This window comes from Pogonomyrmex barbatus, unplaced genomic scaffold (assembly GCF_055798465.1).
Source record: "Pogonomyrmex barbatus isolate J1 unplaced genomic scaffold, ASM5579846v1 scaffold16, whole genome shotgun sequence".
In the NCBI taxonomy this organism is placed as follows: Eukaryota; Metazoa; Arthropoda; class Insecta; order Hymenoptera; family Formicidae; genus Pogonomyrmex; species Pogonomyrmex barbatus.
Window position 1 is genome coordinate 1152665 of NW_028297112.1, and position 21895 is coordinate 1174559.

The 21895-nt window shown below is 32.0% G+C and overlaps 1 protein-coding gene across 13 annotated transcripts in view; it reads left to right on the plus strand.

Moving 5' to 3' along the window:
* Nucleotides 1-21470, plus strand: part of LOC105423034 (octopamine receptor beta-1R) — an 89213-nt gene extending 67743 nt beyond the window's left edge. For 11 of the 13 annotated variants that reach the window (XM_089074181.1, XM_089074182.1, XM_011632669.3 and 8 more), the window contains 2 exons: nt 12446-12557; nt 16023-21470. In XM_089074181.1, the coding sequence (XP_088930307.1) occupies nt 12446-12557; nt 16023-16233 (323 nt within the window). In that variant the 3' untranslated portion in view covers nt 16234-21470. The other 2 variants (XM_089074192.1, XM_089074193.1) reach the window with 2 other exon arrangements.
* Nucleotides 21471-21895: the final 425 nt, after the last annotated feature.

Consider the following 21895-nt stretch of genomic DNA (forward strand, 5'->3'; position numbering starts at 1 on the left):
TGTTCTCTCGTATCCTGAAGCCATCGGTGTACTCGAAAGCTGATGACGGTTTTCTCTTTCTCTCTCTCTCTCTCTCTCTCTCTCTCTCTCTCTCTCTCTCTCTCTCTCTCTCTCTCTTTCTCTTTCTCTGTCTTCCTCCGTCTCTATCACTCTTTCTTAACTGACGTTTCATTGCTCGTAAAAATAACGTCAGGAAGTCATGTTTCTAATTCTGACATGTAATCCGTGGAGAGTAGCATAGTCCCTGCTTGTCGTTTGCGAGCCAAGTAAACACGTCTAGTAATAGATCACATAATCTAGTAATAGATCATCTAGCAATGCATCATGCATTATATTCTATACAGCGCGAGGGTGTCGATAACGTCACAAAACGTGTAGAATAACTGTTTATGACGCTCTTTGCATTTGCATGTATAATATAGGATATCCCTCTCTGATTGCAAATAATAAAGTAAAATTACCTAATAATGCAGAATAAAATTACACGTCTCTAATAATTTGTTGAATTCATATAAATGATAATATCATCAGCGTATTAATTTCGCTATCTTTCCGTATTAATTAATGCAATAATTGATACAAACACGAAATTATTTATACAAACAATAATTTATAATAATAGTAACAATAATATCGTATAATTAAAAATGTATAGATATATAATTTATAGATATATCCATTGATTGTATGTAAATGTATATTTTCCGCTGTTTTATTTTAAAACTCATTCAAAGATACTTGTGTTACGATATATTAAGTTAAATAAAGTTTACTATTTAATATCTCTTTTAAGTCTTTAGACAGAATGCAAAATATAAAAAAATTTCTGCAATGCTTTTTGCATTGCAGAAAAGCAATCATAAATCGCAATCATCGAAACTTCTCTGCAAAAATCCCTCAGCGTGTCACGCGTTTTTAAATAAAAGCGTATGTTATTCATAGCGAAAATGTCGAAATGCCTCTTTTTATTCAAAAACAAATAAGCATAAAGGCTTAAACATCGATATATAAACGGATCAAAATACGTTGCGATATCGAGAGAGAGAGATATTTCAAAATATATTGTCACGAGATTTTTGTTATTCAACAGTTCTTTCTCTTTTTCTCTTTCTCTAGCTCTCTCTTTCTCTCTCTCTCTCTCTCTCTCTCTCTCTCTCTCTCTCTCTTCTCTCTCTTGCGCGCGTTTGTTGAAACTTTATACTCGTTTATAAAAGTACTAAAATTCACATCGCTTGCAAAATTCATAAAATATCTAACAAAAACATTTGACACCTGTAGCGACCACGATCGATACTTCATGCCTCTCCCTAAAAGAATATTCTGCAAGTAAGATACGGAAACGTATCGATTACTGATTGAGAAATCTTCTGTGAGGGAATATCGTGACCGTACAACTGCCAGCTTACAGACAATCCGGTTACGGCAAATTGCAATTAATTTATACGTAGATATAATGCGTGTACGCACCGTGAATGCGAATCACAGTAGACATTGTTTCAAGCCACAAATCGAGATGATTCACAATCACGTTACGATCTATAGATCTATTGCGTATTGCGTTTTGATTAGAATATTGCATATCGTGTATAAACGACATATTAAGCCCGAAATAAAGACTTGTGAACTTTTATTGAATAATTTTAAGTAACGAATATTTATAATAAAATATTCGTTAAATGTAGTTTTACTTTATTATGTTCGATTTCCGAAAAAAATTTAAGTATTTTCGTTTAATTATTTAACAGATTTAATTTACGAAGAGTATTGTTATTTTTAGTATTGTTATATAAATATTTATTAATCTTTTTAACTTAGTAAGAGGGAAATATTTTATAAAAATGAATTAATATTGTTCAATTTCTCTTCTCCCTCTTTCTGTCTTTCTGTTCTTACAATTTCAATCTGAAGTTTAGTCACAAAAGTGTATTATGTTAAAAATTACAAATTCGATCAAACTTTATCTCGTTTCGCCACTTTTAACATTCAACTTTAGGCATTCTCGATACCAACCCCATTAAAAGTTCGTTGAAAACGAAGTTTCATGCGAATAGAAGCGTCGGTGATAGTTTTTAAAGCCCTCGGAGGTCGACGAATTCGAAATTACGAAATCTCATTAAGGACCGTAATCATGATGCAAAGAATTTTCATTCACGTTGGATTTACCAACGCGTTTATATTCTCTCGTGATAATCAGAGAGATCATTAAATAATTAATATCAAAGAGACATATAAACAGATATATAGGAATGCAAGGGATCTTCCTGCGATTCTTTGTGACTACAGTATAAGAACCATCTCCCTCTTCTCTTTGCTCACCTATTCACCCCCTTGCCCTTCCCTCGCTCCCTCCCTCCCTCCCTCTCTCTCTCTCTCTCTCTCTCTCTCTCTCTCTCTCTCTCTCTCTTCCGTTCGTTTTCCTCTCGCCCTCGCAACGCATTCACCAGATATTGAGCGAACAAGTTGCGGGCGAGAGGGTGCTACCCCGGACGGGAGGGTGTTCCCGTTGGAGCTGGCTGACTGGCTGGCTGCTGCAGTCGCGTTCACTGACCTACCTCAACCTGCTGCTGGGTCGAGAAATCGAGTCTGCCCTTTTCGCAATGCCGCCGTTTCTTCTAGTTTAGTCATCTCGATTTATTCACAGGATCGAACTCTTCGAGAACGATTATGTAAATTTAAAGGATAGAAGTAAATCCGATCCATTAATTAATCCATAACTGGAATTACAAACTCTTGATATTTTTATTCAAGAAGAATCAACTTCCGCTTTTTTCCCCTTTGTCGCTTAATTAAAACTTTTTGCGATTATTAATTGTTGCAAAATATATCGCATATTGATATAAAATATGAGATATGAGAGAATGGGATGTTGTAATGTTAAAACTACTGGAATTATAAAAGAAAAATTAAATATTAGCGGTTCATAAAACAAGAATAACCTAATAAAAAATTATGCTATATTTTATAAAAATATATAAATTTGCCTCGACGTAAATGTCATGACAAAATCGACTTTGAGTCTCGAACTTGCAGTAAGAAGCGAATATTTGCAGTGGCTTTTTGAAATATTTTGATAGAATAAGTCAGATAAATCTTGATCAACTTCTTATAACTTGTAAGACCTGGAAAATGACGTTTTGTAAGTTAGATAGGAGGTCGTATTCAACCTCCGCAATGAAATTACGCATCTTCCTATCAATGAAGGGTCCACCTTTTTGCTGGTCACCCGATTCATCAATGATCTCGATAGTTGTAGCATAAAAAACTACGAAAGAGAATCGATCAATATCACAGTGACAGAAGCGATCCATTTTTACGAACATACTGTATATCAATCTCTATGAACTTATATTTTTATTTAATGATAAAAAATTGTGGATTGCCCCACAATATCCAAAAATAGATTTCAGTAGAAACGTATCCTACGTCAACGCATATTTCTGCAAATAAAAAAATATTTAGAAGTATTATATAAAATACTTTTAATTTAGAAAATTAAGTAATTCTGCAATATTTAACTGTCCGCATTTCTAATTAACATATAAATATATAATATATAATTCTGATTAATTTCTAAAAAAAAAAATATAAAGGAACACGCTCCGAGCTTAGCTTGGAAATTAGATGCTTTTTTTATCCCGGAGAATTGTCGTACGGGATAATATATCGGGTGACTTTGCCGGATTACAGTTCTCGTTTCGCGAAATGAACAGCGCTGGATCAGCTCCCACTTTGTACGATTCATCATTTTGAACGTTCATGAGAAGAGTTCCGGTTTTTTCCATTTTCTATTTTACGACCCGTGCGAAGCCACGCCATAATGTGTGTCTATCGATGATAAAAGCGTGGTGGCTAAATGAAAAGCTTATTGGCAGGCGAATCGACCGTGAAGTATCGACAGCTTAACGTGATTGTGTCTACGTGAACTTCAATTTTATGGGAGGAGTCTAGAACAACACGGCAAAAATTGCCTTTTTATCGAAGACTGCCAATTTATATAATTGTTATTAAAATAATAAATCTACGTCTTATATTTTCCACAAATTTATTTCTTAATTTGCCAAATACATTTTTATAGTTTTTATTATTATTAATACAGTACAGATTTAATTTATCAAGAGATTCCATTGTTACTACAGACAGATTTATTTTTATTAGAAATTCTTCTTTATTCTTTATTAATTAACACCTTATCATACATATTTTCATCAAGTTATTAGTATAATATAGAAATATTTCTAACATTAGCAAACATTTTATGAAAAGAATGTTCTTTAGAAATCTTTCTTTTTCTCTTTGTAGAATTCTTCTTGCAAAAACTACATTAAGGAATAATTCAGAAAGTGCCAAGAAGAATGCTATGTATCATAAATGATTTATGGCTCTTTTTTCGGTTGCTGGTCTGTTACATCGCATTTAGGAGTTGGATAGATGTTGATTTATGATTCTAATTATTTATTATTTATTTTCATTCGTCTTTCACGACACGGATTTCTCGCGACTCTTTCATAACATATGCAATAACGTATACATCTATCAGTCGCAAATACCTGATTGCATATGCAACAGACAACGTAGTTGATATTCCTCAGCCATCGCATTCTTAAATTAACAGTTACGGATTTAATTCTCAAGCTCTTGCTCTTGAATTATTTTCACTCTCTAATAGCTTTTACCTCTTTATAAATCACCTCGAAATCGCCCAATCGAAACTAAACTGAATACATAGAACGATGACCTGATTTGTAACCGTAGGCCCGTGTAACGCCTGCCTCCTCGTCTACCTCGCGACCTAATTTTGCGAAAGGCCTTTCAGAGACGTCGACATTTAGCTAAGTACATATCATTCCCGCATGCGTTGACGTGACGTGATCTACGTGTATATACACGTACAACTGCGTCGAGGATGCACCATTAAAGCGGTTAGATGGAATGAAGGCGTAGGCCGATTTCCGAGGATGGTGCATTTCAGCTACATTGCACGTTGCACGCCTATTAACCCCCTGAACGATATCACGGGGTCAAATCTCGACGCGGGTTCGATTGAGCACGCGTTAAACTTCATTCCTCTCCGAAGAGCATTATCATGTCTTGCTATTAGAGCTATCGTAAGCGGTTAGAACTAAATAGTATTGTAACACGCACAGAAATGTGCATGCACTAATACTAGATAACTAGAGAAAAAAAGGAAAGAGGGTAATAGTAAAATTTATGTAACAGTAATATAATTTATATAATAGAGAATATACATGTAATTAACAAAAAGTTGTTTTTCTTTCTAAAAGTTAAAAATAAAAATTGCAACAATTTTCCATGTTATATGTATTTTTATTGACAGTATAATATCGCGTAGAATTTTCAAATAAAATTGGATTCTTATACAATAGTAATATAATAGATAGAATACATATAATTTCGAAAAAGTTGTTTTTCTTCCTGAAAGTTAAAAATAGAAATTGCAACACTTTTCCACATTATATATATTTTTATTGACAGGACAAAATTGTGTAGAATTTTCAAATAAAATTGAATTCTTACACAATAGAGCAATATAACAGAGAGAATACATATAATTCAGAGAAAATTGTTCTTCTTTCTGAAAGTTAAAAATAGGAATTGCAATAATTTTCCACGTTATATGTATAATTTTATTGACACGAAATAAAATCGTGTAGAATTTTCAAATAAAATTGAATTCTTACACAATAGAGCAATATAACAGAGAGAATACATATAATTCAGAGAAAATTGTTCTTCTTTCTGAAAGTTAAAAATAGGAATTGCAATAATTTTCCACGTTATATGTATAATTTTATTGACACGAAATAAAATCGTGTAGAATTTTCAAATAAAATTGAATTCTTACACAATAGAGCAATATAACAGAGAGAATACATATAATTCAGAGAAAATTGTTCTTCTTTCTGAAAGTTAAAAATAGGAATTGCAATAATTTTCCACGTTATATGTATAATTTTATTGACACGAAATAAAATCGTGTAGAATTTTCAAATAAAATTGAATTCTTACACAATAGAGCAATATAATAGAGAGAATACATATAATTCAGAGAAAATTGTTCTTCTTTCTGAAAGTTAAAAATAGGAATTGCAATAATTTTCCACGTTATATGTATAATTTTATTGACACGAAATAAAATCGTGTAGAATTTTCAAATAAAATTGAATTCTTACACAATAGAGCAATATAACAGAGAGAATACATATAATTCAGAGAAAATTGTTCTTCTTTCTGAAAGTTAAAAATAGGAATGGCAATAATTTTCCACGTTATATGTATAATTTTATTGACAAAAAATAAAATCGTATAGAATTTTGAAATAAAATTGGATTCTCATATGGTTTTTAAAAGTCGAAAATATTTAGAAGTGAATTTGGCTCACGACATTTTCCACAGCTATTTTTCTCTCCAGTAGAACCGTCTTTTCCACAGAGCACAATAATGTCTGGCTGTTGGGAGAGAGAATAATGCGCACGGTTCCGTCGAAACATTCCATCGAGATCTATATCGTGTGTCGGGTGTCTCTGTAACGGCAACGACTGTATGCTCGATATGCAACATCTGTATCAATCTCATCTCTTCGCGAATCACGTTCCTAATAATAGACGCGACTGGAAAGAAGAAACGATTTGTTTCAGTTAGTTGCGGACGACAGAATTATATGTTGCAGTAAAGCGAAATGGAATTATCAGAGATAATCGAGTAGCAGTCTTTTTGTATGAAGAAATACTAGAACAAATTTTCTTTTTTTTTTTTTTAACACATGTCTTGTAATTCAGCTTGAATTTGAAAATCTGAGTTTTTTTTATATTATAATAGTAATTTTATTAACTAAATGAATTTAAAAAATTATTCAAATACCTTTTATTTTAAATAAAAATTTTTTTATTTAAAAATAATTGTATTTTGCAATTAATGATTTTAATACTAGAAAGAGAAATTACGCCGTAAAAAAGATCACAAGGAAATTAAAATTTGGCAGAAAATTATAAATTGATAGCATTAAAATTCTCTTTTATAAGTGTATTTCATCCGTTATTTTATCCGATGTTTGAACAAAATCTTCTATTCGCTATCTCGAGGGTTCAACCTCGACATGGGGATGACGTGTCAAATTCGCGATGCCGTTTGCTCACCGATCTGTATAATGAAAAACTCGACAATAGTAACATAAGTTGTCATTTATTTAAAATAAATGATAGCCACAATCGCAGAATTTATCAAAAGTACTTTTATTGTAATTGATATAAGTATAATTAAACTAAATATTGATATAGGTACAAATTGACAAACTCATAAAAGTACATGCAAAAAAATTTTTCCTATTACATAATATCTTTATAGAATTTCTCCATTTTTTGTTTTGATTTTATATTTTTATAGAATTTCTTGATTTTTTATTTAAGAAAAATCCATTCTAAGAGTCTGGACGATTCATTTGCCAGTTTGAGACACTCTATTATACCTTTAACAACCGGTCTATTCGCTTGTCTGTCTATCAGTCAGTGAGAAATGAAACCGATGTAATTCCCAAAGCCGAGAAGAGCCGCACATTGTGGACGAAAATAGAGCGATGGACAGAGGGTCGCCGTAAGGTCCAGCAAGAACATCTCTTTGCTGCCGGCAAAATTTCACCGGACAATTCCCACAGTGGACAGTGGAATACTGTTACCATAATTACATAAGTCTGTCATTATGTGATTATACACAAGCTCGGAATGCCCGGAGTTCGTGTGGAAAAACGCGATATTTAACAGGATATTGTGTCAAAGAATGTAATTGGAGCGGATCAATTTTCTTATCCGCTATTGATTATGCTTTAATTGAATCATGTTATCCGTTCGTTATCGTGTCATTTGTGGCATAACTGCACTTAGCATAGAATATACACAGCATAATGTGCAGAGAGTAAATGAGAGAGAGAGAGAGAGAGAGAGAGAGAGAAGAGTTAAAATACAATTATACTTGAAAATGAAACTTTATAATAAAAATATTTTAAATATTTTTATAAGTAATATTTTTATATAACTTTTGAGAATTACCACACATAAAAATGGCATATATTTTAGTTAATATATTTAAAGGACATTAATACTAATTTTTATTGTTCTTCAAAATTTGCAAAATTATTATAATTTAATAAATTAAGAAATTATTTTTAAAATATTCTGCTTATAACGTGCAAAACTTTTAATTGTACATTTCATTATTGGTTTAATTTAAATATTCAAGAATATTATTTATTACAAGAATTGAGATACACAATATATATATATTGAGTATAAATATACAAATAAAAAATAAATGATAAGATTTCTGCAAATTTTATATAAGCTATTATCAAAGACTATTATCAAAAGACTATCAAATTTTACGCATTACATGTACAGATATAAAAAGAATACTGTTTTCCCTTATATTTATAAATTTTTTATACAATGTTTTATTTCTCTTTTAGGAAAATGAAGTTCTTATTAGCTGAAAAAATTGTAATACCGTATTATTGTGCTGATATGTCTACTGTCATTACCCATCCGCTTTAAAAAGATGGAAAAGAAAATTGGGCTACAAAAGCGTTAAAGATATTTCCCCGGAGACATCAGGTAACGAGCGCCATATTAAGACACAGCTTTAGCTTGCAAGATTACGCGATGCAAAATAGGGTCGCGATTGTCTTGCTTTCCCGACTGTCTCGCGCGCGTGCATATGTACAAGGTAAATGGAAATGCAAATATATAATTAGTAAATGTGTGTAAATGTATATATACATACACATGCACATATGCATATATTAATAATATATATTTTATTTTGTAATATATATATATATATATAGAATGACTCATAATTAATTGCATATCTCATAATTAATGGTACGTTATTTGTATTAATAGAGTGTGTTAAACTGAGCAGAAAAGTTCTCTACCATTTTGCGATTTTCGCATTTAGTAATGAATTATTAATCGATAGTAATGAGTTATTAATAAAAATTGCTGAATGAATGCGGCCCAAATGCAAGCGCGGCGCGAAATATGATCATCCAACATTACAAGCATTCGCGGTTACATCAGGAGCGCAGAGAGATGTTTGGAGATATGATCTATACAAATGATGGAACTCATAGTGCACACCTCCAAATATCTCGCCACGCTCCTAACAATCTCAAGTGCGCATAACGTTGGAGGGATGTATTTCGCCGCGCGCTTGCATTCGCGCTAGTGGGCTAGACGGATTCGGTGATCTTAGTCATTAATTCTCGTTAATTATTGCGAAAATCGCAAAACGGCAATGGTAGAGAATTTTTCAGCGCAGTTTAATTAGATCTACCTACTACAAATGCACTACAATTACTTATAAAACACGTTGCATAAATTAATAATTTCAAAAAAAAATTACATTTCACGGTTTTTAAAATGAAATTTCCATATTTTTTACTTAAAATTTGTTTCAATATTCAATAATTAGGAAAAGATACTTATATACTTTTACAAATTTTTACGTCGAGTAATTACGTAGAGTAAATAATAAAATACAAAATATAAGACGAGATAAGTAATTTTATAAAATTATGGAGCTTAAACAAATTTACGTTTAAACACATGTTATATAAATCTAAATTTTCTAGTAAAGGAACATATTAATTCTGGCAGATATTAATTCACGTAGCGTATGTATAAAAATTGCTATATGGATATACGCTGCATGGATTGCATGGAATACGTTCTTTTAATAGAAAATTTGGATCTGTATATATTATTAAAAAGACATGTTATACAAAATCTTAAAATAATTTTAATTTTTCAACATATATTAATTTATAAAACATATCAATATTTTATGTATAAAAAAATTCATGATCTAAAAACATCCGATAGAATCCGATTTTCTTTTTGCTAATATAATTTCATATTCAAACCCTATCAAATTGATCGTAACACTTGTTATTGAGAATTGTCTCTAAAATCCAGTGGCAAAGCACTTTCTCACCAAAACCACCCTGTATGTACAGACGCTTCTTATATCTTGATAGACGAACGCATTGATTGCACGAAAGCGCTGAGCATCGACCAACCAACCTAAATCTGCCTTAGTACGCTCGAGCACGCGAACCCTTCAACCCTTCTGTCCGGACGGACACCCTTCCTTCCATTCTCGTATTATCTAAACAACAACTACCCCTTTCCCCTTGACATAATCCCGCCCGAGTAAATTTCGCTAAGTCTGCGGTTTCCGAAGTCTCGTTGCACATTCGGAAAAGTACTTAGAGTTTAGGATTTCTAACTGCAAACTGACAAAACGCTTTTGTGCGCCTTCATCATTGAATAATCGAAAGCTCGATTTAAAAAAAGAATTCTTTTGACGTAATTATGTTCCAATTACATCTAGCAAAAATGAAACTACATATAAATGAAAGCAAGGAGTGTTAAGAAATATATAAATGTACACAATACTTAAATTTTATGCATTTATAATTATTATTTTGCAAAAATGGCTTATGTCAAATTATAATAAATAAATATATGTATATATATATATATATATATATATAACATACTAAAGTATATATATATATATATATATATATATATATAAATATAACATACTAAAGATTAATTTAAATAATAAATGCATGTGCGTTTTACAACTATCATTTTCCGTGTTTAAAAATTATTATCTTCTCTTGGAAAACTTTTTCACGTCGAAAGGAACTTTCTCGCGGAATACTGACTGACGAGATTAAATGGCGAGTGCGTGTTAATAGCTTGTGGAAAAATTTCCGTGTATGATGATATTCGCTCGTAGTGCGATTATCGTAGTTGCGCGCTACGATAACAACGCTCGATGGCACGTTGTGCAAGGTAATTATATCAGAATTGGGTAGGCCAGCTTTTAATGGCTTTTGTAGGAAAACTCTCGGGAGAAACTCGACAAAAAAATGCGATAATATGAGAGATAGATAAAGAGAGTGCGAGAGAGAACGAGGGAGGGAGAGACACTTTTTATTAAATCTCATCTCATTGAACTTGATGATTAACGCTTTACGACCTAAATTTTTATCGCGAATCTCAATACTTGTATTTAACTCGTATTATATGTTTAAATTTATTATAATGACTTTGTAAATGCGGAATAAACGATGTGAAACGATTAAAATAATTCAAAGCAAATTATTTGATAATTTTAAAATCATTTTACTCTTTCATCCATGCACTAAATCGGACTTACTCTATCAGATTCTAAAAAAAAAAAAGAATTTTATTCTCCAAAAAACTTCTTAACTATCTAACATAATTAAATAAAATTATTTTATGATTTCATACACAGAATTTATTTCAAAAGAATTAAGAGATGATTGTTTCTTCTCCCCCGCAGTATTTCTAACATTATGTTTAATAAATTGTGCGTATGTTATTAATATCATATATAATGTGATAAACAATTACAATTGTTATATTATTAATACTTATAATAATTTATTTATATTTATATTATTATTACGTTAATATTTGATAATTAGTATTTTAAATTTATACGATTTAAAAATTCAGTCATTACAAAAATCACAAAAATGTACATTAAAGTATATGTTTCGAAAATTAAATAATCCTATAAAATATAACGATTTAAGCCATGAAATACAATGATTAAAATTATTCTTTTTTTCTTTTTGATTTATAAATTTATGATATATAAATTTAAATTCACGAGATTATAATCATTAAATTAAAAATTAAGTAAGGGGAGAAAAAAATGGAAAAGAAACTAATTGTGAATAAAGAGGAATTAATTATAGAAATTAATAATTTAATATAAACTTCCGTATAATTTCGAGTAATCAACAATTAATTTAACTTCGCTAAATTGCAGAATGTATGAGATTGTACAAACTCATGCGTCTAATTAAAGGTTGAGAGTTATGTATGTAACAGAGGACAGAGAAAGAGAGAGAGAGAGAGAGAGAGAGAGAGAGAGAGAGAGAGAGAATCTCATTAACGCGATAATATATATAGACTTCTATAGAAAAATATAAAATTGGATATCACACCAGAAGAATCATCATTATTATATTGTTATTATTATTGGAATGGCATATCGGTGGATTTAGCTTACATTTTGTAGAGGTAATTATATAAACAGCGTTACTCTCGTCGGATTTGAATTAAAATTTACCAATTCAACGCGTGCAATGGAAACGTAATACGTTAATACTCATGCTTCACACTCCGCCGATAAATCTGCGTTATACGACAGGAATATTTAATATATAATTACAAATAATTATTACATAAGAGGCTACGATATTTCGTTAAAAGTTTTATTTTATATCAGACTAATTGAGATTTATTGAGAGCTGTATTTGATTAAAATTAGAATATTTAAAATCTACAAATCATTACGACATAATTTGGTTACGTTTGTGTTTCAGGCACTTCGATACGACAGCAAACGAAAAGTTGGCGGGCCGAGCACAAAGCTGCGAGAACACTTGGTATAATTATGGGGGCGTTCCTTCTCTGTTGGTTACCATTCTTTCTCTGGTAAGCATCAATTGTGCAAAAATTCAATGGATTTCTTTACAGAGAGGATTCTTTAATAAATTCATCGAGAAATAATTGTTCAAGATACTTTCGAGTGATTTTAAAGTTTTAGTGAGTGCAATTAAAAAGTTTTTCCACGAAAAATAAACGAAAACTAAAAATCAATACGTGAGAGAGAGAGAGAGAGAGAGAGAGAGAGAGAGAGAGGGAGAGAGAGATGTAAATCGCTAATTTAGATCTTTAATCTAAAAAACAAATTGAAACTAATTAAATGTAAATGTTTCTAAATTAAAAATGCTAAATTAAAAATATTTGCTTTTTAGTTTTCTAATATGAAATTAGTAGTAAATCTAAACATCTACGCTAGTTTTCGTCAGTGCAAAATAAATAATAAATTTATATCGAAAATTTATTTAGTTTCATTAACATATTACAATTAACTTTTCAATCGCATATATACTAAATAAATGGAGCTCTAATAGTGTGAAATAAGAAAGATTTACTATTTTTATAGATTCACAAATTCTTTTTTAAAAGAAACAAAACGAGGTGAGCGCAAGGGCAAAATAATTTTAATGAAAATTCACTTAGTGATTTTGTTTTGTAGAAATCTTGGAATTTATATATCGAATTGCGTCGTCAAGAAAGAAGGAGAGAAAGAGGGAAAAAGGGAGAACTTTGCTGATGCCGAATGTCTAAAGTTAGCAGAGGAAGAGACAGTCTCGTCCGTTCCATGTTTTATTAATGCAAGCTCGGAAAGTGCATCTCTATGGAGTTTGCTGAGGGCTTACCCTACTCTCCCCTCAAGCATGCTCGCAGTTTGACTATTTGCTTGACTAAACGCCGCGACCATAGCGGAATACGAAGATCTCTCTTAAAGAGTACTCGAAAGACAAAAAGAATCATATTTCGGAATGTTTTTAATTCAAAATTTAAAACGAAGAGTGTAAAATACAGGCGCAAAATGTAACGAACGATGTGCGAGGAGATCGATAGGTGTGTCGGAAATTTGTTTATCTTGGGATGCAATCTCTTTAATCATGTTGTGATTATGCATGACGTGGTCACTTATCACTTAAATGAGTTTATCTCCAAAGGAGAAGGTTTCGCAATAAAACGATATTTCAGAATATAAATAAAAATAATAAAGATTATATTGGTTTTAAATAGAAATGCAAGGATATTTTAAATATTTATGGAAAATTTATGGTTCATAAACTAGCTTTTGAGAATTACTATTAAAACTTTTCATAAGATTGAGAAAATTTAGAAATTACTTTGTAGATAATCAGATAATCCTAAAATTATATTTTAAGGTACTGGAAAATTAGAATTAACTCTATATTCTCTCTTTTCTCTCCTCTTATACAATTGTATATGAAGCTCACGTAATACCATTTTATTTTATTGTCTTAATGTAGTAAATTGATTCTCGTTGAATACGTAATATTATGGTCTGGCGATAGAATTCATGAAAATTTCGTTAAATAGCGAACGATGACGATGGATAAGTACGCATGAGTGAAGTTCAGCCGGAAAATGAGCTCTCTATGGAAATAGAGCGAAGCAATGCAGATATATGAACGCGCAATGGAACACCTCGATTTTGCAACTCGGTTTTTATTCATGTAAATGCACAAAGCGCATCACTCTGCTGACCTAAAAGCTCGCGTTAGTTTCGTAGTTTCGGCCATTTTCCGAATCACGTTATCGACTTTTGGGCGATCGGCTCTCTCTTAACACGTGAATAATTTTATGTTTTCTGAAAAAAATGTTCGAATACATCGACAAGTCTCTTTAATTCCTCTTTTAATATTTATGATTATTTAAATTTCTACGTGTAGCATCTCGTTAACCCGTGAATATTTTTTTATCTCTATTTCATCGAGAATTCGATATTTCTCTTTCTTCGCGCGACGTATGTTTCACGAGGCAAAAATACGTTTCACGACGGAAAAATAACAATAGAGATGTACTGGAAAACAATATGGCAGGAGCAAATCCATAAGAGCTGATATATGTAGTTGTACACGAAGAAGAGATCAACTGCGTTTTCAAAGTCCAATTTGTTTGATTGATATCGGTGGCTTTATAATTTTCGTCAAACGGAAATAGCTGTGACCACAAATCTACGTCGATCTCCGTTTCGCGTAATATCGCGCTATATCGGTATCACGATCGATGCTTCGTACATTAATAATGATCATGTGGTTGAAAATACGGTCGCATTATGTTTTTTGCCGTTATTTCGATTTATACACAATACATTATGCCAAACTAATCAGGCAATCTTTTAGGCATGTGAATTTCCCAATGAATATATAATAAATTTTTCCTTAGGGGAAATCTCTCTTCTCCCCTCCTTCTCTCTCTTTCGCGTAAAAAATATTCGCAATAAAATATATAAATTCAAAGTAATTTAATAGTTCTATAATTTATTAATTCGATTTTTTGAATAAATCGGAAATAATAATATCGAAATAAAAGCACAATTTTTTTAGTTTGAATCGGTGACTGACGTGATAATTCTGAGAATTATTCAGAAAATAAAACAATTACAATAGTTTCATTTTAACAAATTTAGTACATTTAGACATTTACTTCATTAAACAAAATTCTCCAAATTTATGCTATACTTTTACAAAAGTAATATATTTCTAATTCATACGAACGTCCAAATTTCGTTGTGAAATTATGGGCGTTGCGCGTGCTGAATTCAAGATAGGAGTTTTATTTTCGCTCACGATTTTTGCTCACATATGAAAAGCAATATCGAAATATCGATTTAAAATCTGCGCATAATGCAGCAGATGCATCTATATGCAAAATACGCGGCGCAGATGCTTACAAGAAAATGCAAGAAAGCGCACGCAAAGAAAATTCATTTTCTCCAATGTAGTTTTGGCGTAAAACAAATCCCATAAATTTCTGGACGCTCTTATCCGTATTCACACTTTTAGGATACGTGGCTGACGCCACACTGAGATACCCTTATCGGAAATTATGGCGCTTAGTATTTGACCAATCTATGCTTTTGACCTTTTCTCTACAGATTTACAACTTCTCTTACCGTTTGAATCTCGATCTCGATTATTAATGTTACCATTTCCCAAAACGCTTTCCCCTTCGTGAGAAGATTGTCTTTAACGATTTACGTTATTGTGTTATTTATTGTGTGTCTCTAGATAAGAACACGAATCTGACATAACGGATCAATGAAAAAGATATATATATATATCAGATATATATCTTCTATATTTTATATATTTACAAGAAAAATTTCCATCCGTATCTTTTTAATTAATAATTTGGCGTTATGTTCCAGTTCTTTAACATACAAACATACAACATTTTAAATTTAACTTTTACAAATGAAGATCGACAAATCGGAAATTCCGTTAGTTAGGCAATTTCTTTAAATATAAAAAAGTGGTTTTTTTTTTGTTTTTATTTATCATTTTCCAGGTACCTGATAACGTCGCTGTGTGGCGAGGCCTGCTATTGTCCGGACACGGTGGTATCGGTGCTCTTCTGGATAGGTTACTTCAACAGCGCCCTGAATCCGCTCATCTACGCGTACTTCAATCGTGACTTCCGCGATGCCTTCAAAGACACGCTGAAGAGCGCCTTGCCCTGCTGCGCCGGCTGTTGGAAGGCACCCTCGCAATTTGTCTAGTGTGCGAGACGAAGAATAACTCCGAAAAATCCGCCTCCGAAAGGCGAGTTCCCCTTTTTTCTCATCGAATTTCCAGCCAAAATGAAATCCAACCGCTTTAATTCAGCGACTTTTGGATGCCAATCGACGCTATTCGCAATTAACCTTTATTCGACGTATTGTTTCGTATGTCATCAGCTCTTTCGTTCGTCGCAATTCAGTGCGAAGCACATGCGATATTGATTGTTAGTCATTAAGCAATGTGTAGCCTGCTCCGCACTTTTTTTTATCCAATCATGATGTACAATAATTTCTGTTATAATAAAATGTGCTATATACACATATTGTTAATTGTAAATAAGTTTATTTTAAACAAGAAATGAAATATATATAAAAGTATAAAATTAGGATTTTGCAACATAAGGCATATCTAACTATTGTTCTTTTTTTTTTATTTGTGCAAAAATTTTAAGGCTTTTTTTAACTTTTTCATAGTGAGACTTTTACGTTCTCGATTTATTAAAAAAAATATTGATTATATAAGTATGTTATTTGAAAAGTTGCCAATATTAAGATAAAGCAAAAATTCATATAAATTTAAGGGGATTAATCGCGAATAAGCGTCTTTAAACAATAAGTTCCTATCAAATATCATCACAGTCATCGTTCGATAGAGCGACGATCGGCGGCGCGTAATTGCCTTCCACATAATCGCATCCCGAAATACATCCGGTAATATGTAATCCACGCTATCATGTCGCCTCGGGAGGCGCGCGACAAACGCTTTCGAAAGAGATCGAGATCGAAATTAATGCTCTCCAAGAGCCGGAGCCATTAAAAGCCGGTTATTAGCGAATATAATCGACGCTATTACCGACCGATTATCATCGATATGCTTTTCGATTTGCGTGACGATTGCGAGGCTGAAATCTGGAATCTACTTTCGGCGTCGACGAAAGAACAGAAGAAATCCACCACGAGTATAATCACAGGTTGTAATTACAGGCAAAAAATTCTTAGAAAAATTTACAGCGGCAAGTTACAAGTTTTACGAAACGCTTGCAAAAGAGTAAAAGCAAAAGATCGTTTGCACGGCAGTTTCCAGAATACACATGGTAATTTTCTTCATCGGAGATAAAAATAATTAATTAATATATGAAAGCGGGTTATTTGCAAAAGTTGCTAACCGTCAACACTCGCGCAAAGAGAGCGACGCCGAAAGTTACACGGAATGCGAATGTATGTGTGCAAGGCACGAAAGAGAGGATGAAAGAGAAGTTTGTTAATCTGTACATACGTCGAGATACGGCCGGCTAGCGCTAATTAGATGTAATTATTAGCGCGCCGGCACATGCAACGCTGTATGATATATACAACACGAGACACTTATTAACGTGGCCAGGTCGTATGTAACATTATCGTAATCACGAAACAATAACGCCGCGATGGATCGGCACGCGGGATAGGGAGACGTTCATCGCGCGCGCCATTTTGCCTGTATAAATGTACCATATAGCAATAACTAGGCGGGGGCGGACTGTAAATATATAATAACGAAAGCATGAGCGGCTCGTTGTTTTTGTAAGTATAATAAATATAAAATGTATCGGCGTCGAGTTTTGTGTGTTTTACGTGTTGTCGCTTGCGTGTACAAAATAGAAATATTTGAACTGAAGGATAAATACCGTAGGGTGACATAATTAAATGGTCAATTCGTCGTGTAAATATATATTTTTATTTCTTCGAATAATAAGACGATAGAATTCTCGTTTGAGCGAGAAGAAAGGGACGCTGCTAAATTTTGTTGCAATTTTATTGCAACTTTTGCACGATATTTCATTCTATCCGCACGTGTTTATTCTTTAGAGAAATAAAGGTATATATTTAAGGTATATATTTAAGTGAAAGAAAGGTTACTTATGTCATCCTAGTATATCCCTGTAGAGGTATTCCGTATTTTGTTAGCGTACTCTGTTTGTCAGTGGAAAATCACTGAAACATATTGCTCATAATAATTACAGCAACAAATATTGATGTAACTCTGTATACTTTCAATAATTGAAAGCTGTAGTATCTTACAACATACTATGGTTCTTCTATGATAAAAATAGAGAGAATGCGAAATAAAATAATGAAAATAAAGGAAAAAAGCTCGACGTTTATAGAATCAAAGTATAATGAATAATAAAGGGGTCAATTATATTGGAAATAACAATTTCAGTTAGCGGACTAAGCAACAAAAAAATAAAGAACAAAAGCGTTTTCACCTATACTTGAAATATCATTTGACTGAAGTTGTTATTTTCATGACGGTTCTTCTTTAGTTCGATATATTTCAATTTTATTATTTTTTGTTTTATTTTATTATAGATTGACGCTGTCGCGATATTATTTCCAATAAGACATCGACATCGACGAATGTCGCAGTATTAACGCAGTACGGAATACCTTTTCTGCATCATGTATTGCATTGGTCTAGTTAATCGATCGTCTTTACTTGCTTCTGGAGGATTATTATTATTCCAGAGAGAAAAAGAGAGAGAATAAATGAATGAGAGAATAAATGAGAATGAGAGAAAGAAAGACAGAGAGAAAGGGAGATTACGCTAACGCGCGCAGTTATGCGGACCGTCCGAATAAAGATACTAATTAGTGTAATTCTCCGGTAGGCACGACTTTTCCGTGCCGTACTTCTGACAAATCATTTTTTTTTTATGTTCTCTAAATGAAACTCGCCATACACGAAAATAAAATTGCTCTACAATAATTTTAACGCAGACTCGTTAAATTCACCATCGAATGCCTCCTCGCTCATAAACACGTTCGTCGAGTTTGTAGAAAAGTTCGACGATTGTTCAGAACCTCAGCAATCATCGGAGAAAAATAGTGAACGATAAGTGAAAGACTATTACAAAATTCTTAAGATAGAAAAGTCTGAAAATGTAGAAATGATTAAAATAATCGCTCGGATTTGTACGTGAAAGAATACGCGAACGAATTATAAGATAGATGAAAAAGATGATTTTACGTTGCTCTTTGTTAGAAATATCTTTTTGCAGTTCTTTGAAACAGAACTGGATTTACTGGAAAAGACAGATCATCTTCTTCTTCATTTTAAATGATATATTTTCATGTTAAGAAAATCTCAATAATTTTACGAGAAAGAATAGAACTTTAAAAGATGAATTTTTGTAATATATATTTTTTGCAATTTGATTTTTTGTATTAGTTTTACTATTTTAAAGGTTTTGGAAAAATTTATTGAAATACTGGAACGCATATTTTCCGCATATTTCTGGTGGAAACTAATCTTGTTTCGACCGATTTGGCGAAACATCGTCGAGTAGCATCTCGATTTAGCTCCAATTGCTGATTAATCCTATTCGTTACAGACAGTTGTGGTAATAACGGTTGCTATTATCCCTAGACATGGCTGAATATACGGATATTGGACTAAACTGCGCGCGTCGTCATTGTGGAGCTGTCCCAAAAAAAGGATCATGTTGCAGAGAGAGGCAATTAGAGACGTCAATAATATTGCCGTGAGCACACTTTTATTCCGAATCGTCGGATATATGGAACGATTTTTAATTGATTTAGTCATACAATGGCATTTCTGCTCTGTGAACATGAAACCATGTACGTAATCTTGAAAACCTAATTATCAGAATCGCAAAAGAAAGATAAAAGAAAGAAGAAAAGAGCAAATTGAAAATTTGAAAAATGAAAAATTGTTTTTAACAGGAGATCAACAATTCATTTTTTACGTATACATTTTATTAATTAAATATAAAGATAATGTTAATTTGTTGCTTTAATTAATTAATACGTTATAATACTATTATTAACGATTGGAGGCAAATTTCAATTTTAGTAAGTTAATAAGAATATATTTTTAATTTATATACTTGTAATTGGCGTTCCTAATTGTGATACTAATTTTTTCGACTTGCAAAATGCAAACCACAATCCAACAACGCACATTCAACGCAAGGCAGGTGTGGCGGGTTTTAATTTTTCTAACATTTAACTAACGTGTTCTTTTCTCAATACATCGACGCACACATTATTTTTCTATGTACATGTCGTAATTAATTGTTATCATTAAAGCAGAAGTTTTAATACATTTTATCGGGCTTCCGTTCAAGTAAATTTTGACTGGTCGTAATGTACAGAAAAAAACGACAAAAAAAGACAAAATGTACTTAAAAGCCGATTTTTGCATCCCGATACAAAAACACGTCAACTAATTATGAAAAAAAAGTTATCAAATTGGAACATAAATAGCAAAACTTAAATTTTGTTAAACAATAGCAAACAGCGATCTCAAAAGGAAAATACAAAGAAATCGTTAATTGATGTTAGACGAAAAATTTTCCATTTATCAGGTCAAGACATTTCCAGAGACTTTTTTTGTTCGTGGTATGAACTATTTGCAAATGTGCCATAGGATGAAGAAAATTGACTTACATTTTGACCAGTGAATTTAAACAATCAGCACTGTTTGTTCGTGCAAATGCGCAAATATGAATCCGACAATCCCAAGGTAACGCGAAGAATATTTCATCTCATTGAAAAAGCAACGGTTTAACTTAAGTAACGCTGTATACAGGGCCTAAAAAAGCATAGCGTTCAAAGGGCGATTCTATATAGTAGATTCTATATAGAGTCACTGCAGTGACAATTAGGGCGGCGTAGACGTTTAAAAAGTGTCTAACGGCAAATCAGACACGCGCAGCAAGTAGAATTAAGTACGAATGTGAGAAACCGCGATGAAAGGACTGATATGTAGATATCTATGTAAATAGCGAGAACGAGAACGAGAAATGAGAACGAGAGAGAGTGAGAAAAAGAGAGCGGCTATAAGTCAATCGAATCGGGGTAGAATTGACTTCACTAAAACATTCTACACTATCTATCGCTCCAAATATAGTATATATTGATTTAATATATCTTATATATAGTCTTACACAAGCTTGATATATTTTTTTATTTTTCTACAAAAATGTATATTTTTTTTTATTTCTTTTCCAGAAGATGCAGTTTTTTGAATATTTTTTAAAAAGATAATTACCATCGAAATTAAGAGCTAAAGGATGATGGAATGTTTATTCTTTTCGTATAATTTCATGAATCAATTTTATTCCATTCGATAAAAGCTAATGAGAGAGAATGAGAGAGAGAGAGAGAGAGAGAGAGAGAGAGAGAGAGAGAGAGAAGAAAAGGGAGAGAAAATAAATGATATTATATTACGAAAAGCAGGACGATGCAGTCTTTAATCCTTGTCATTTGCTCTCCAATCTATCCTGTGACATTTCTCGCGTCAATATTTTATGAGTTCCCGCATTTATGAATTAATTCAGAACAGTGACATTGTCGCGATAGTCGGGATTGTTTGCGGTTAACCGAAAGCGGAAAATAGCGTGATTGATCGATAACAAACTGTAACGATTGAGAATTATTTTACATTTTTTTCATATATCTTTTATTAAATCTCTATTACTTGAAATTATTATTTTTATCATAATCATTGTTATTTTTGCATTTAACAACAAATTTACACATAATTTCTAATATTATGTCTCGATGCTCTTGCGATTTGTTTTTATTATTATATAAAATATTTTTTTGTCAATAAATAAATAAAAATAGCATAAGCAAAAGTAAGTAGAAATACAACAGA